Genomic DNA, 18,016 nt, shown 5'->3' with positions numbered 1-18,016 from the left:
CGTGCATTAACCAGGATAACGAGTATGAAACATGCTCCGAGTTGCTTCACAAAACAACAAAAGAATAGAGCAACAACAAAAGCATGTTGCTGGAAATGGGTTTATTATTGAAAATGCAAACTGCTTGTCTGCCAGCAGGAGGCGCTGTGAGAGCGGCAGAACTAACGGTTTCTCCAGTAATGGCTGTAAACAAAGCAGCTCCGCTCATGACCGCTACTTTATCAGATAAAAATGCCATCTAAACTATTCTGAAGACAGTCGGTTCCCTTCAGAGATACATTCATATAAAACACCCGCGACGCCTTTTGATTTTGAAACGTGCAGTGCTCATGTTTATTCAACGAAGTCAAACGCCACAAATAAATCTATGTATGGGACACTGGTAATGTATATCGAAATATCGGAAATGTGTTTAAAAATCACCTTAATCACCGTTATTGAAAAGAATTATATCGCGATACATATTGATATTGAATTATTGTCCAGCCCTAATAACAATAATGCATGACCTCTTAGGTCCATAAATAATAGATATAGTTTTTTATATAGTTACTGTGATAAACCTCAGCTGTATGGTTACTTTTCACACTGTATGGATGACTGTATGGATGACATCCTCCCTGACACACCTGGTGATTTGAAAGGCATGAATTATTCAGAAAAAGTGAAGTTTGTTAGTCTCCAGGTAGATGTGAAGGTGCAGTCTCATCCGATGGCTTTATTTGATTCATTTCTACTGAATGCACAAAGTGGCATCTTTGCTAAATACAATATAGTATTCAACACATGTAAAGTGAGTTTGCATATTATGTCGATCCGGTGTGCGTTGCTCAACCCCACCGTATTTGGGAGGTGGATGATTCCATAAGTGGTTTCATCACATACACACCTGGCTTCCCTATCGTCGCTTTCTTTAAAAGGAGCCATTCTACTACTTTTTGGGTGGCCCCTTCTTTTGGTTCATTTTCTTTGCTTTTATTGTACCTATTTTTTCCCTTTGTTACATTTGCACCTGGGCCACAGTACATTACATATCATGCATACACTTGACACTACACCACTGACTTTACTGATGGTTACATTAGCACTCGTTTGTTTCATTTTCTATTTTGTTAATAAATCCTGAGTTGGTTCCGATATCCGCATGTGTCCCGTTCCTTGTATGGGTGCTGTTTCTAGCGACGTGGAGGATCGAGGTACATTTGCATTGAATTCAAATTTGAAACTTGTTCTTAAATTTAACAAAGATGATCCTGATATCTTTTTCACTATCTTTGAGCATATCGCTGATTTACAGGATTGGTCCGAAGACAATTGCGTTATTGTTGCTATTGTCAGTGTGTACTGAACGGAAAAGCACAGCTAGTTTTTTTTTCTGCTTTGAGTATAGTGTAGATCGTCAGGTCTCATTTAGAGTAGTGCAAGATTTGAGAAAATACTTTACTTGTTGGTATACTGCACTTGACATTACATCTTTTGATGATTTGATTCAATTGGTGATATTAGTAGGGCTGTCACGATTATGACATTTGGCTGACGATTAATTGTCTTAAAAATAGTCGCGGTTATTGCTATTAATTGTCTGTTTTAGGGCTTTGGCGATTATGATGATTATCGCGATTAATTGTCTGTTTTTATGGCTTTCATTATATAATTGATTAATTTAAGGGTTCAGTAAATAATTATGATGTTATCTTTTAATCTTTTTGAGTTATTATTTTGCAGTGTAAGATTACATAGAGTATTCCAAATTCTAAGATTCGTCCGATCCAACACCAGCGCTACTTTTTTTCGACACCACTACAGAATATCAATGCTGTGTTTGTGGAACTAATGCTCACTCTTTTAAACCCTTTGTTAAACGCAATCCACTAAATACTCACTTCCTCATTACAGAGAAAACTACATTTGAATAAAAATATGTAAGCTATGAAATTAAACGAGCTGACTGTATAATTTAGCAGCAAAAACAATATCTTGAAAAAAAATCTTTGGTGCACGTTATACAATTTAAACATGTTTATTCTGTTAACTATTTGTATTCTTACAAAATACATTCATGAATATAAGATAGAAATCATGAGAAAAACATGCAAGCGCGGTCACCGTTAGTTTTACTTTTCATTTTTGAAAAACGTATCTTTGCTATTTACCTCACATTACGCTATGGATGATCTCTTATTTATTTATTTGATTTCTCAGTGTTTTCTAAATGTTCTGTAATTTATTAGTCAGTATATAATACAGCATGTGGTGTGTGTCATGCCTCATCTTATTCGTTTTTGTTAAACGTTTTGTAAGCTAGTTTGTCATTGTATCTTACTGATTTATTGTTGTTGTGCTTTTTAATTAAGAATAACTATGAATCAATCTTTTGTTTTAGTCTTAAAAAAATGAAAGGTGTGTAGATGTATGTAAGCAAAACAGTGACAACAAGATCTCGAATTCGAAAGTGAAAGCATCCAAAGCCCGCGGCTTAACACGGCAAAAGAGAAACTCCCGTTCACAAAATTCAAATCACAAATAATACTACTGATGATAAAGAACGGGTTGAATGTTAACCGCTTTCATTTCTATATAACTATAAACTAGGATAAAAGTTCATCAGCATGCATTGAATAATCTCATGTTGTAGCGCAAAAAAATTAAATAAATATATTGCGACCAAATCATGTGCTCGTGCGACCAGCTGAGAAAGTTAGTTGCAAAAGAGCGAGTAGTGGGCAGAATGAGTCTGGAGCCCTGTATTGGCTAAACAGTGCATGAAAAGCAAACTGGTGCTCTTCTCTTTCTTTTGGTGTATAACTCCCCCTTGTCTCGTATAAAAAGCACAGTAATCGCGGATCAAATAGTTGCGATTAGACGGTTATTTAATTATCGCGACAGGCCTAGATATTAGAACAATTTCAAATCTCTGACAACTAGGGATGTTCATTTCGGTTATTTCTCCTAAACAACAACCGACGCTCGTTAACCGAATATTAACCGTTAACCGACATGATTATTTTAAATTACAATTGAAATAAATTAGAAAGGATAAATACGTTAAAAATACTAACATTTGTTTCCCAGGGATTAATTTTACATGCACAAAAAGCAGCAAACAACAGAACATGAGGATTCACATGGTCTTCATATCACATCACGCACCTGCAGCGCTTCTGCTAGCGGAAAAAAAACATCATAAAGCTAGGCTATATATATTTATATCGATAAATAGGCCTTTACGAGAAATATATTTTTACTTAAATAATGAATTAAGAAAACAAAATAAAAAATTGTGCAACAAGTAGCCTATGCGGAGTTCCGGTTCATTTTTATGGTGTGCAAAAGGAAACCAAGACTATTTTCTTTAGGCCTATTTTACAAAAGCACAAAGATTTGTTTTTATTGTGAATGTACACAAATAAAAGCAAACCTTTTACAATCGCGATTATCTTTATGACTAAAAGGAGTAGTTGCTTCCACTGTTAGAAGGAAAAAAAAATCAAGTGATTGCGCCGGCGCCACATGCGCGCGCACAGTTAAGCTTTGCCTGTTCATTATCATAATAAAATACAGCCAGTCAAACATATGAAAAAAAACACTGCTCAGTTTAAATATGTAGTCAAATATGTGCCGTTAAGCGTTATCACCTTACTGCCGTGATGCAAGACATTTTGTTTTACGTGGATATTGGAACGCGAGTGAAGTACATGATAAATAATATTTTGCCATTCAAATATATTGCGAATATGGAAACATTTGATTTTGTGTCGAATGAGATACCCAACGTTGGTTTCATTTTCATTGTAGCCTAAATGAATTCGTTTTGGCTTGTCATTTATAGCTATGGCTTCTTATATGTTTAATTCTTGTTCTTTTCTAAATACTGTTAAATTGAAATGATTTGTTGTGGAGTGAGGGGAACTAAAATAGCCTAGCTATGTTTACATTGTTTATTATAATGTTTGTAAACATTTTGCATTGGCATTAAGCCTATTTCTCAACGAAATAATAAAATGCGACTTGTATATGACTTAGGCTGTTTTTTTTTTCTTTAAAAAAACTAAAAAATTTATACACGTAGCGAATTTTAACCATGCAATTACTGAAAAAAAATAAAAAAAATAAATAAAAATGACTTTTAAATCATTTTAACTGATTGTATTAATCGATCAAAATTCTTACGATCGGTTAACGGTTAACCGGTTAAAATTAGCATCCCTTTTGACAACATTGCTACATATATTAGTGAACACAAAGTTAGTTCACCTGAACAAGCAACAGCGTTGGCTGAAGATTATGTACTTACTCACCGAAGCAATTTTGTTGATTGGCGCTCACGGGGAGATGCTCGGTCGAGTACATTTCTGAGTTGTTTTCCTACAGGGAAGTTTGATCTACACAAGTCATGTAATTACTGTCGTGAAAAGGGGTACTGGAAAGCAGATTGTTCTGTACTCGAGAAAAAAGCTAGACGTGAGGTTAATAAATGGCCTAAATCAGCTGCTTTTGTGACTTCCGTTCCGTACCTAATCAGCCTGTGCCTCCACCTCACTATCTGCCTCACATCCTGTAACCTGAGCCATCTGTGATGTCACTTCCTGCCAGTCAAGCGCTCCACCTCGCCCCTGCTCATATTGCAGCCGCTCTCAGGTTACACTGCGCCGTCTAATGCATTTTGGGAAATGAAGGTGTGTAGCAACCTAAGGTCAAGACACTAGAGCCCGGCTCCCATCTCCTGCAGACGGCACCGGGAATGAGCGGCATCCTGGCCAGCTGATGTGCTTCAGACAAGCAGCATATGTTATTTATGAAGTCAAGGCTGCTGAGAGAGGGAGGGACCTTCAGGAGCTGTTGACTCAGAGCGAGTCAGCCACCAAAACAGAAGTTGTGAAGTAAGAAAGAGGGACGAACGGGCAAGCTCCAGCGTCTAGGATTACAGAGCGAGAGTACCTGCTCGCTGAGAATAGTGGAACTGTTTTTTGCCCTCCCTGCCGCGGGCCCCGGAACAGGCAGAGGACAGGGCACACGGGACGCGGGGTACAGGGCAAGATTATGGGACAGGTAGAGAGTACTCAGACTTTAAACCCGAACCGTGCCTACATAACCGGTGAGTTATTTCGGACGGGATGTGGATTCCAGAGTATGAAGATGATGATACGTTGTTTTTATTTCACACAGTTTGTTTGCAAGCCGTACCAGACCGGTTTAGCTTTTCCACTGGAGGTGATCTGGCGATATTGCTTATGCCGGTGCCAACTGTACTTGTCTGAATGATCGCAGGTGTACGCTTATTGACGTGAAGGAAGGAGTGAGAGACAGGCATGGGCAGGTGGGGTGAATGTACGCTGATGGAATGTGGTGATTGTGCAATCGGACATTCTCATGTTTCTGTCAAGCACGCTTCCTCTCAGATTAGACTTTACCAGTTGATATGAGAACGAGCTTTGCTGTAGCTCTCTATAGCGGTCTCCACATTGCATCATGTATGACCATGTGTTTGGTGCAGCCGTGTTAAAGGAGAAAATCTGTTTGTGCTGGCTCAAGTGGTTTCTTGTTGACACTGTTTTCCAGCTCCGAAAATCACAGCATGATGAGCTTGAATCCAAACATGCAGCCTCGTCCTTCATTTACTGCGACAGAACATAGATAGAGGCTGTGGAGTGCATTCATAAAACTATTCTTACATAAATACATTGATGAACACATCAGTTTACTTAAGAATAGTTTTATGATGGACTTGCTCCAATTGTTTTTAAAGGAGGTCTTGAATAGCATTGTACTGTTGCTGCTGTATAACATTTTCAATGTGCCTTTTACAACCAGCACACATGGTGTGCTACACTGTGCCCAAAAGACTTACTTAACTTAGTGTGTTGAATGAACTGGAAAGTTTCCTTTTTTCTCATTTTTGATGGGATTGACAAAAACTCGTTTGTAAATGTATACATATAAATTGATGCAAATCAAGATGACACTTGCACACTCACAGAGTTAAATGTGTGTACTGAAGTCATGTGATACTATTGTAGTATTCTACTGTTTGAATTGTTTATCATTGCCTTTTGTGCACAGTTTCAGATTTTTTTGTAAAAAAAAAAAGATTGTTTTAATAGCATTCAGTATTCCATTACGAATATAGTTAATTTAATCTAACAGTCAACTACGATATTATAAATGTATTTGTTAATTATATTTTATTTAAAAATATATATTTTTTTGTCAAATAAAATATATATTATAATAGTATGAAACAGTTTCTTTCTGTAATCTAGTTTGTTTGTACACTACCATTCAAAAGTGTGGGGTCAGTAATGTTTTATTAAATAAATTATTTTATTCAGCAAAGATGTGTTAAATTGATCGAAAGTGACAGTAAAGACATTTATAATGTTACAAAATATTTCTTCAAATAAATGCTGTTCTTTTGAATTTTCTATTCGTCAAAGTTCGCACACAAACATATGAAGCATCACAACTGTTTTCAACATTGATAATCAGAAATGTTTCTTGAGCAGCAAATCAGCATATTATGGCTCATTTCCACTGAGCGGGACGGTTCGATTCGGGAGACATATAATTATAGAAATAGAAATCAGCTTATAATATTTTAACAATATTACAGTTTTTACTGTATTTTCGATCAAATAAAAGCAGCCTTGGTGAGCATAAGGGCTTCATTCAGAAACATACACAACAAATATTACTGACCCCAACCTTCTGCAACAAAAATAGTTCTATAATTAGGGCTCAAATAAGCAGCAGCACTAGTGCGTACTGTTACACACACTCACACACATTTATGTTCATCCCTCAGTTTCAGGCGAGCACCTTCTGATGACTTGTCATGTTGTTTTAAGGTGTTGCCGTGAATCTTCTGATTGTCACGTTCAGTTCTCCCATCGACTCCTGACCTCTGTGTTTATTTACACACAGTGCCCTCGACGTCTGTGTGTGATGTCCTCTACCATTATCATAGCTGTGCGTTGCTCTCAGTGAGTTCAGGGCAGTGGACTAATCAGATTCTCACGTATGTCACTGATATGAGAGGAATGCACAGCCTTCCTGAAACAAAGAGCTCATTGAGGCTCACTGAGCGCTTCGTAGAAATACTGATTGAGATGTGTGTGTGTGTGTGTGTGTGTGTGTGTGTGTGTGTGTGTGTGTGTGTGTGTGTGTGTGTGTGTGTGTGTGTGTGAGGGGTGAAGATCGGTGCTTGGTTGGATTGGGTATATTGTGGCCTGTGCTCTGATGTGAGTGCGACATTCACTTCAATTACTTTATTATTCGGTTTTATCAAGGTTGCGGTGCCATGACAATGAGCCAACTTATTTTCTCTTGTTACCGTGCCTTTCTTTTTCCAAACAACATGAGAACAGTGTTTTTTACAGTAAGCAGTAAGTAGACCAAGTCAGAATGTACAGGCTACAGGTGCATCTCAGTAAATTAGAATGTCGTGGAAAAGTTCATTTATTTCAGTAATTCAACTCAAATTTTGAAACTCGTGTATTAAATAAATTCAATGCACACAGACTGAAGTAGTTTAAGTTTTTGGTTCTTTTAATTGGGATGATTTTGGCTCACATTTCACAAAAACCCTCCAATTCACTATCTCAACAAATTAGAATACTTCATAAGACCAATAAATTACTGAAATAAATGAACTTTTCCACGACATTCTAATTTATTGAGATGCACTTGTATTTCAGAGCTTGTAGTTTTCGACTTTAGTGTGTTTTTCCATACCTTCATTTTTAAAGGTTTTTTCCACATGTGTAAAGTGTTTTCGTTGGAAAAATCCTGTTTGAGTGAAGTAAACTAGGTCTGTGTGCTGTCAAACCCTTGCCAAATCAGTTAAGAGCCATCTAGGCCAACAAAGCTGCCAAAACCCATAAACATTCCAAACCTCCCCATTGTGTCATACACAACCTGCCTTGTCTTGTGGCTTCAGACCAGTTTAACGGTCTCTGTCTTGTTATTCATGCTTAATATACATCATTTGCAAAATGAATTGCACAGCCTTCTCTTTCCTATGTTACAACATCTTAGCATTTGTTCAAACAAGGGACATATTGCATATACCATGGAATCTAAACAAGCAAATTTTTGTATTTACTCAAACGCGAGCAAATTTACTCAAATTTCTCCTAATTTTACAATTTACTGTCCAAATTCAGTCCCACGCAAAACATGCTGTGTACTAGAATTGTACTGTCTAGTTATGTCGACAAAAAATATTCATGTAGGCCAAAAAAAAAAAAGATTAAGTTAAAGGGATAGTTCAGTAAAAAAAAAAAAATATGTTTATCTGCTTACCCCCAGGGCATCCAAGATGTAGGTGACTTTGTTTCTTCAGTAGAACACAAACTGAGATTAATTATTTAGTTAAGTAAATTGAATGAGGGCAAAAATATTTTCTATAAATAAAATAAATTTATTTATTTATTTACTTACTTACAGCAGGAGAAAGAAGTTCAACAAATTTGCCTAAAACGAAGAGAAACAGTAATAAAATGTGCAACAAATGAGTTAATTCTTAATTTGTCGCCACTATATCTTAATTTTCATGTTCAGGGCTTTGTATTCGACCCCAGTATTAGTGTTGCTGTTTATAAATTGAAGGTCAAGGGAACATTATTTTATTTTCCTCATAACACTGTCGATAAACCTTAACTTGTGTTTTCCCATAATTAGCTAATCATGTTAACCCAACATTAATTAAACCTGTAAGGCGAACAAGATTTGTGGTTACTGTTTATCTTTAAATGTCCGTTAAAGCCGTACTGTCACCAGCTGAATGTGTGAAACGCACATTAACGGCTGACACCTCTCAGATTCCTGCGGGATGTTGTGAAACACCATGAAACTGGCCTGGTGGCTTGATGCGCCATGATTAGGTCTAGTTATGGTATTATGTACTGAAGCACACTTTTATACTCTCCAAAATGTAACCTGCGACTACAGGTAGAGGATTTAGTAGCAGCAAGATCTGTAAAACTCAGCTGGGTGTCACTGCATGTAAACTGTAAATCACAGTGAGCATAGCTTGTTTGAGTAAAGTATTCAGTATCCATATAACTTTCCTGAATCAACACCCACTGTTGTTACATGTGACTCATTAGGCTGTTGAAAGGGTTGTAATTGTTTTGTCAATCCATTTTAGCAACATATTACACTGTGTAATCCGACAGACTGTGAATGTGTAGCAGTGTGGTGGGTGTGTTGTGTTACTCAGGTTTCTGTAGTGAGTCAGTGGCCGGCCCAATGTGCTAGTGCTACTACTGTTTTCACATGTAATGCCATGATTAGGTCTAGTTATGGTATTATGTACTGAAGCACACTTTTATACTCTCCAAAATGTAACCTGCGACTACAGGTAGAGGATTTAGTAGCAGCAAGATCTGTAAAACTCAGCTGGGTGTCACTGCATGTAAACTGTAAATCACAGTGAGCTCATAGCTTGTTTGAGTAAAGTATTCAGTATCCATATAACTTTCCTGAATCAACACCCACTGTTGTTACATGTGACTCATTAGGCTGTTGAAAGGGTTGTAATTGTTTTGTCAATCCATTTTAGCAACATATTACACTGTGTAATCCGACAGACTGTGAATGTGTAGCAGTGTGGTGGGTGTGTTGTGTTACTCAGGTTTCTGTAGTGAGTCAGTGGCCGGCCCAATGTGCTAGTGCTACTACTGTTTTCACATGTAATATCAGTGTAATGTCTCACTGTAATTGAGCATATGCTTTGACCGTCATCATGACAGGACGTCCTGTAGTTTGGTGAATTGTATCTAGAGTGTTCTTATTTGATATATGATATATGGTTTGTTATGAAAATATTTTCCTGTAACAAAAAAATAATCCATGAGAGGCCGTGTGTTACAGTAATTGTACATGCACAACACGAAGAGCAATTCATATCATTAATTTTGGTGGAGTTTGCATTTTCTGACTAGTATGTATTAGAGGTCGACCGATAGTGGATTTTGCCGATACCGATAGCTAGGTTGGACCACACTGGCCGATACCGATTAATTAACCGATAGTTTTAAAATTGATACTGAACAAAAACTAAAATAGTGCTTTATTAACAAAAACAGTACTGAACCATACTAGTAGTAGTAGTAAAAAAAAAAGTAATAGTAAATATTGAAATTAACACTCTAACAAGGAACAATACTTACACAGCTTTCATTAATCTTAATGCTACAAATGGACTCTTATTTTAAAGTGTTACCATTTCATTTCAACTGTCATGTTTAAAGATGCACATCTTTAAATATATACACAAAGGCTATAGCATTAAAATTATATACATATGGATATTGTATGTATACTCTCACACTTTAACTGCTTCTATCCTTGAACACTTGATGATTGTCTAATCAAAATAAAAGTGCAGCGCTGAGTTTAGGAGAACTCACAGGTATCACACACACGCCGGACGCGTTGCGTTCAACTCGAGCAGTGGTCTAAAACAGTTTATTTAATCACCAAACGGACACAAGTTTACTTCAAGAATGAACAATTTGGCATGGATGAGTTTGACGTTCGGTGTTTAAAAAACAGAGCAAACGGAAAGAGAAAGCGTGACCTATATTATAGCTTTATAAATGAAGCACACAGACGTTATTAGAGCCACAGAAAGACAAACATTTTGCTGAAAATGCACAATACACAATTCATTATGTACATTAACAATGATTCGGGACCAATATAATGTAATTTAAAGGAAAACTATGTGAATGGCGCTTTGTGGCGCGGCAGGATTTTCTGTCGGCTGCGTTTAAATCCGCGCCTGAAATCCGCGCCTGAAGTTTTCAGACCAGTTTAACGGTCTCTGTCTTGTTATTCATGCTTAATATACATCATTTGCAAAATGAATTGCACAGCCTTCTCTTTCCTATGTTACAACATCTTAGCATTTGTTCAAACAAGGGACATATTGCATATACCATGGAATCTGTGGAGTAAGCATAGAGGAAACTATGCTTACTAACCGCTCTGTTCAGCGTGCAGTATCATGTGTCTTAACAAATAGCACATGCTGTCAGTGATTTCAACCACTAGAGGCTGCTCTCGCACTGTATAATGACAGCAGACCCTTCTCATCCGCTGCAGCAATGGACGCAACCCGGAAAACTATCGGCATGGATTTTTTTCGATAACCGATAGTTCCAGCAATCAACTATCGGTGCCGATTAATCGGCAAAACCGATACATTGGTCGACCTCTAGTATGTATTGAGACACATATCTTCAAACACTGCTTCTAACACTGCTTCCATATGACAGTTTGGTATTAAATAGCATTCGTGTGCAATTCAAGTGAGACAAATATTACATGCATTCTGCTTTATGCTAATATAAAATGTGTCACAGGTTTGTTTAACAGGATTTTACAGCTGTGCACAACCTTAAGCCTCGTACACACCGGGACGATTATCTCGCGTGCTTATCGCCAACGTTTTTTTATGCATCTTTTGTGTTCATACCCAAGCGATTTTCGCTGGCGATGAGCCGAGTGAACGTGCAGATTCACTCCCTGACATTAGATGGTGCTTAATGAAAAACAGAAATATCCCGGTACACATCGAATCCTATTTGCTCTGCAATTCCTCTCCATAACAACTCCCTCTTAACGAGATTTTTGTAGTCCCTGTCGCGTTTGTCATAAAGCTCTTTGTGTTCAGACACCAATGAGACCAACAGCTCTGCATTCATCTTGCCTCGATGCACCTTCTTGGTCTATTTACTTCCTCTTCATCGTTAGGTATCAATGTGTCCTCGGCAAGACCGATTTGTGCTTGAGCGCCACCAAGTCATGTTTTCCTGTAACTTCAGCAGCTCCAGGCACGTGAACAAAAGCACCAATCTCATTGGTCGGCCAGTTTTTAACGCGCCGCTTCAAACCAAAAAAAATGAGCCCGAGGCGTTTTTAAAAAAATTACGCTTTTACGCCTCGCGTTTTGCGCGTCGGTGTGCACACTCACATTGGTGCCCTTTGTTTAGTCACGAGGCATTAAACGTCGACGATAATCACGCGCGATATTCGTCCCGGTGTGAACAAGTCTTTAGAATTACAGTTAGCCATTTTAGTTTTATTTTGTTGTCTTTTTTCCCTTGTCAGTGTCTGGTTAGAAATGCATGATAAATATACAAAACTTCTCTCTCTCTTTCCTCCTGCTCCTCCCCAGATGTTGAAGTGGATCATAGTGTGCCGGAGAGTGATGGAGCACCTCCAGGAGCAGGAACCCCTGCGGCAAAGGGCAAGGGCAAGTTCTCCAGCCTGGGCAAGATCTTCAAACCCTGGAAGTGGAGGAAGAAGAGAAGCAGTGACAAGTTTAAGGAGACATCAGAAGGTACCTGTCTGTTAACATTTCTGACTCTTAAACTACACTGAATGAATACGGTCATTTTATAATGCCCGTTCTATTGGAACTGAATTCTGATATCAACCTTTTTTTTTTTTTTTTTTTTTTTCTTTGGAAGTTACAGTGATCAGTTTAGATTTGTTATTCATAAAAATGTTTCAATTATTAATCACAATTGTCCATTTTGAGGGGAGGTTAAATTAGGATTTAGGATTCCCCTTAAACTCGCTGTGCTCTGAAACCAGTGGCTTGACTGATTAATGTGTGTCTGCTCTCTTTCTGAATGATCAGTGCTGGAGAGGAAGATTTCGACAAGGAAGCCCAGAGAGGAGCTGATAGAGCGAGGGTTACTGAAGGACATCCCAGAAAATAGTACGGCAACCCAGCATGGTCATGGTATCCCATTGTTTTGAATTTGATTGTTCAAAACCTAATTGCTTGAAAGGTTTTGTGAGATTAATTCTGTCATAAACATGTCCAAAGCATGTTTTTATGTATCATGCTGTATTTGTTATTAAAATAACATCACAATGCAAAAACTTTATGATCCTGCAGTACAAATAGGTTTATTTTTCTTTATGGTGGTTCTTCGCTTTCTTTTCTGTTTTGAAAACACATAATTAGCTGCACTGTGGTGTTTCAGACTGGTTCACCGTCAATGAAGACCAGGATTTTTAAAGTCAGCAGAAAGATCCCACATCAGAGAAAAAAAAAATTGTTGCGAGGGGGCATGTTATTGTTTTTGATTTAAAGATTATGAAACACTTTTAAAAAAAATAAAAATAATATGCACAGATAAATCATTTATAATAAACACTTGAAACATTCAGTTAAAACTAAGAAGTGTTCATTTTGATTTCATGGTGACTTTAAAATTGGGATTTTCAGGCCTGGAAAAGTCAATTATAAAGGCTAAAAATACATAAGAATAAAAATATGTAGGGAATATTAATTTTACTGGCTAATAACATTATTATTAATACCTTTATTAAACTGGAAAAACCATGAAAATTGGTCAAAATATGTGAAACCCTGTTCTGAGCATCTGTGATTCAGCCTGTAAGATTACGTTTAAGCATTGCATCATTTCATACTGTTCTGTATTCAGTTGTTCAAATGTTGTGATGAACGTACCTCCTGTAGTATCCACTCTTACATGTTTTTTCTTTGGTCTGTTGTATTCTGTCTCAAAATCCATCATCCACATCTGTTTCAGAGAGTAATGACATGAATCACAAAGCTCCTCCAGTGAAGAACGGCCACACTGCTCCAGTGCCTGGAGAGCGCAGGTCAGATACAGGCTCAGAGGTCAAGGCGCCATCTTCACGGCCACAAGGAGAAGAACAGAGGAACAGCCTCGCACCTGAACCGGAGTGCCGCAACCGAGCGCCCTCCGACGTCAGTCGCAACCGTCAGCCGCTGGACGTGGACGCCCGGACGCGGTTACCGCATGAAACGGACCGACGCAGCCGACTGGAGTCAGACGTGGAGAGACCAGCAGGATCTTTACCGAGAGAAAGACAAGGACAGGAGGAGGGACGGTATCGGCGAGAGGAAAGAGATGAGAAAGCGAGCAGGGACAGAGAACGACGGGATAGAAGAGAAGACAGGGAAGGAAGAGGCGAACGTATAGATGACAGAGACAGACGAGACAAGAGGCCTGATAAAGAGGACAGGCATGGAAAAGGTGATCGAGATGAACGCGAGAAAGAAAGGCGGAATGACAGGGAAAAGCGGGAAGAGAAGGACTGGAGAGAAAACAGGGATAGGAAACAGCCACGAGACAGAAAAGAGGATCACGAAAGGCGGGATGAGCCTGAGAGAGTAGACGAGCGAGAGCGAAAGGAGCAGAGCGAAAGGAGGGAAGACAGGGAAAGAAGAGAGGAACGGGATAGACGCGAGGAGAGAGAAAGGAGAGACGTCAGGAGGCCAGAACCTGTGAAACAGGTGTCTGATGGGAAACTAATCCGGCCTCAGTCAGAACAGGACATGCGGCCCATTATTCAGAAGAGCTCGTCTGACATTGGACAGAAGGTCCGGCCATTTTCAGAGGCCATCCAGAGCAGCACACTGCCACGATACACACCTGCAGAGGAAGAATCAAGGACACGAACAGGTAAAACTCTCCCCCAGCTCACTCCATTCGTGACAATACATTTGTGGGCATTAAAGGCATTGCTCAAAACAGTGAAGCTTACTAGGGGTTTTAATATTCACATACATCTAGAGCTGGAAAAGTTATAAAATAATATACCCTGGAAAAATATGACTGCCACTTGAACTGAGGCAGCTACAAGGCGATCTGTCACGCCACATTAAAGAGCACCAAAATCATATTTATTGTTGGAATTTCACAATAAAATTGACTTTGAATTTGAAAGCTCAGACAAGCTTTCATATGAAAAGTAACAAAGAACAAAGTTTATTGCGATTATTGGCTGGGTGGCACGTTACAAATAATGTTTAGTGAAGTCAAAATCTAATATTGAAGTGAAAAACCAAAAAAAAAAAACATTTAATTAAATTAAATTTGAGCACTAAATCCAAATTCAGCACTAGAAGTCACATTTTGGTGAATTTCTACACCAAACATTTTTCTGAATGATTTCTCCATGATATAAAATATGTATACAATATCACACTATTCATTTTAAAGACACATGCATAACAGTTGTTGAAATGAAATGTATTTATTTTATGTACTATTTACTAAATTAGAAAAAAAAAATATTTGAACTTGATGAAAAATACATTTGTAAAATAAATTGATGGATTGATTGCTTTGGCTGTGTATTGGTCAACCACTGATCAAGCTGGTCAAGCGAATTTGCCACGTTGACCTACAGAAAGCTTCTTGATTGAAAGCGACTTCTATGTGAGCTGCGATTCATACATCGATTATTGAGAGTGGACCCTTTTTTGCCTGTTGAAAAAGCAATAGTTAAGAGTTTTTCACATTTTGAAAGCGGCTACATTTAAGTAAGTGTTGTTTTTTTTTATTTATTTTTTTTATAAACTAGCCACTCCAGTTGGTTTTAAAGAGTTTAAATGCAAAACTGCAATTTTTGTTTATTTATATCGGCCCAGAAGTTCAATATCGATGCGTCTAGGGCTGGATATCGAGTTCGATACTTTTTAGGCACCGACCGAATTGCCTCGATTCCATCGAGTATCGAAAAACGTCTCATTGTTCGGTACCAAATTTCGATACCTAAGGAGTTAATCTCATCAGCGTCAGTGAGCCAATAAGCCTGCAACACATGACAGATCGATCAGTCTGCTCTCGTGGTACTGTAATACACCGATCGGTCTGCACAGTCGGTCCACGTCAAGTCAAACACACCTACTAGTTTACACCGGTTACACTCAGAGATGTGGCGCACACATGAGGCTGTAGTGTGAATGCGTCCCAGCCCCCTTAGATGTAAGGCTACATTTACACTGGTGCGTTTGTGTTTTAAAATGAAAACGATCCTCATCATACTGGCGTTTCCACTGCGTTTCAAGCCGGCTTTCCACTATCTCCGACAATCGACAGACCAGTCATTAATTTCCAATGGAGAGTAGCGCGGGAGCTGCGTGGAGTTCCGATCATATGCAGATGTCCGTTCATACTAACGTTAGACGACCAAAAGCTCGTTATGTGACCATTCATGCAAACTGTAGCATCATGCTACATAAGACAATAAATAAGATTTATATTCCGCTTTTACTTAAAACTCACTTTAAACCACCATCGAGTGTTTGTAATAACTTCCGATTGCCGTCTAATGTGTGTTTTGGCCATGTAATGTTGCTGAAATTAAATATATTATAACCTCTGAGTCAGAGCAGCGATCATGGAAGAGAGAACACAAGCAGACAGCGCTGGAAGCTGCTAATGCTTATCAGTAAATCAGTGGAAACTAAATAGAAATCATGATTCTGTCTGAGCTATGCGTTTTAAAACGAACACTAACTAGTGTAAATGTAGCCTAACAGATGTGTAAACTGAAGATTATTTGAGCTTTATTAAAACTATTTGCACTGATTTATTCTGTTGATTACATTTTTATATATTTTTTTTATAATGTAATCTTGTTAAAATTGATTTCATAAAACTGGTATCGAAAAAAGTATTGTTCAGGAACCAGTATCGAAGTCAAGGTATCGGTATCGAAAATTTTTGAACGATACCCAGCCCTAGGTGCGTCCCTAGTATTGACAATCTAAGATCAAAACTGACAAATGTGTCAGTGTGCAAAATAACCCTGTACAAAAACATTTAAAGTGATTGGCGTCATATTTTCATAGCTTTTTATTATTATTATTATTATTATTATTATTATTATTATCATTATTATTACCTGTCCTGCCACCTCTTATTAGCTCTTTAGCCTGTCTGTCAAAGGAATGGGATCATAATATACTTCAGTGTTGGTGTCCATAAAATGAATTTTTTTTTTTTTTTTTTGCTATCAGGAGACATATTTACAGTAGTGTCACATTTGCTTAAGCTCTTTAAAGCAGCTTATATCAGGTTCTTGAGAAACAGCTTAGCTGTATACCCACTATTTAGTTTGAGTGCTGATTATACAATTCATGCAGTTGTATTTCAGAGTGAAAAAAGGATGCTGGAACTACAGAACTTCACTATGCACTAGAAATTTTGCTCACGGCACAGCGATGGTAAAGACCCCATGAAACAGCTTGATTCCTGTATTGGCATATTAGCTATTGAAGCAGGAAGTGTACATCGATTGACTCATTATTGTGCAGTATATTTGGCATATTTATGCCCTCAAACCGCAAAACTGCCGTTTTGAATTCTCGGGGTCTTTAAAGCACTCCTGCACCTCACTGTCATTCTGTTCACATGCCGCCCCATGCCTGATTTACTCATGCCTGCTGCTGTGACTGTGCTGTGCACTTGTGTGTTTTTTGTTATTTGTGATTATGTATGTTTGTGCATGTGTCTTGTGCTCACCATTAGGATCAGTGGGTGTGCGGTTTGTTCCTGAGCCCAAACCTGCACCAATTACCTCCACTAAAGAGTCCCAGCCGCCCCCTAAACAGGCCATTCTCCCTCCCAAGTGGCTGATGGCTGCTTCCTCCTCCTCCACTGAGACTGCTCCAGTCCCATCTTCATCCTCCTCCTCTTCATCATCATCCTTTGCTCCCCCCATTGCTAAGCCTCCTCCTCGGACTGTGTCTTTAAACATAGATGACTCTTCCCGCAATAATCCCAGTCCTCCCGTAACAGCAGGAGACCGTGAAGTCCCTCCCACTATTCCCACCCACTCCACTCCTCCCACTGTTCCCGCACACGCCACTCCTCCCACTGTTCCCGCGCACGCCACTGCTCCCACTGTTCCCGCCCACTCCAACCCTCCAGCCCCTACTGCCCCTAAACAGCCGCCAGTGCCCCCTCCCAAACCCACCCATCACAACAACAACACTGCACTACAAGGTGAGTCATTATTTGTAAAAGAGTAACGCTTCGTGTGTGTGTGTGTCTGTGTGTGTGTGAGGGGAACAGGGTCACATCACAGGAGAGTGAACTGTCTGTCAGAAATCATAGCACGTCAGCTGTCTTAACCACGGCTTGTGTACTGCATCATCACTGTGTCTGTCACGTGACTCTGTTGCCCTTTCGGGCTTGAACTGATGGTAAAA

At 38.7% G+C, this 18,016-nt stretch overlaps 1 protein-coding gene across 5 annotated transcripts in view; it reads left to right on the top strand.

Annotated features, from left to right (window-relative positions):
- Positions 1 to 18,016, top strand: part of phactr4a (phosphatase and actin regulator 4a) — a 65,739-nt gene that overhangs the window by 33,839 nt on the left and 13,884 nt on the right. Inside the window, exons 1-5 of one of the 5 annotated variants that reach the window (XM_016286480.1) lie at positions 4,599 to 5,095; positions 12,185 to 12,349; positions 12,653 to 12,757; positions 13,578 to 14,477; positions 17,334 to 17,810. In XM_016286480.1, coding sequence (XP_016141966.1) covers positions 5,041 to 5,095; positions 12,185 to 12,349; positions 12,653 to 12,757; positions 13,578 to 14,477; positions 17,334 to 17,810 — 1,702 coding nt within the window. In that variant the 5' untranslated portion in view covers positions 4,599 to 5,040. Of the gene's footprint in view, positions 1 to 4,598; positions 5,096 to 12,184; positions 12,350 to 12,652; positions 12,758 to 13,577; positions 14,478 to 17,333; positions 17,811 to 18,016 lie in introns of those variants that run through there. The other 4 variants (XM_016286479.1, XM_016286481.1, XM_016286483.1 and 1 more) reach the window with 4 other exon arrangements.

The sequence above is a fragment of the Sinocyclocheilus grahami genome, unplaced genomic scaffold (genome assembly GCF_001515645.1).
Source record: "Sinocyclocheilus grahami isolate Dianchi unplaced genomic scaffold, SAMN03320097.WGS_v1.1 scaffold210.1, whole genome shotgun sequence".
Classification (NCBI taxonomy): Eukaryota; Metazoa; Chordata; class Actinopteri; order Cypriniformes; family Cyprinidae; genus Sinocyclocheilus; species Sinocyclocheilus grahami.
This window is presented reverse-complemented; position numbering and strand designations above follow the sequence as displayed.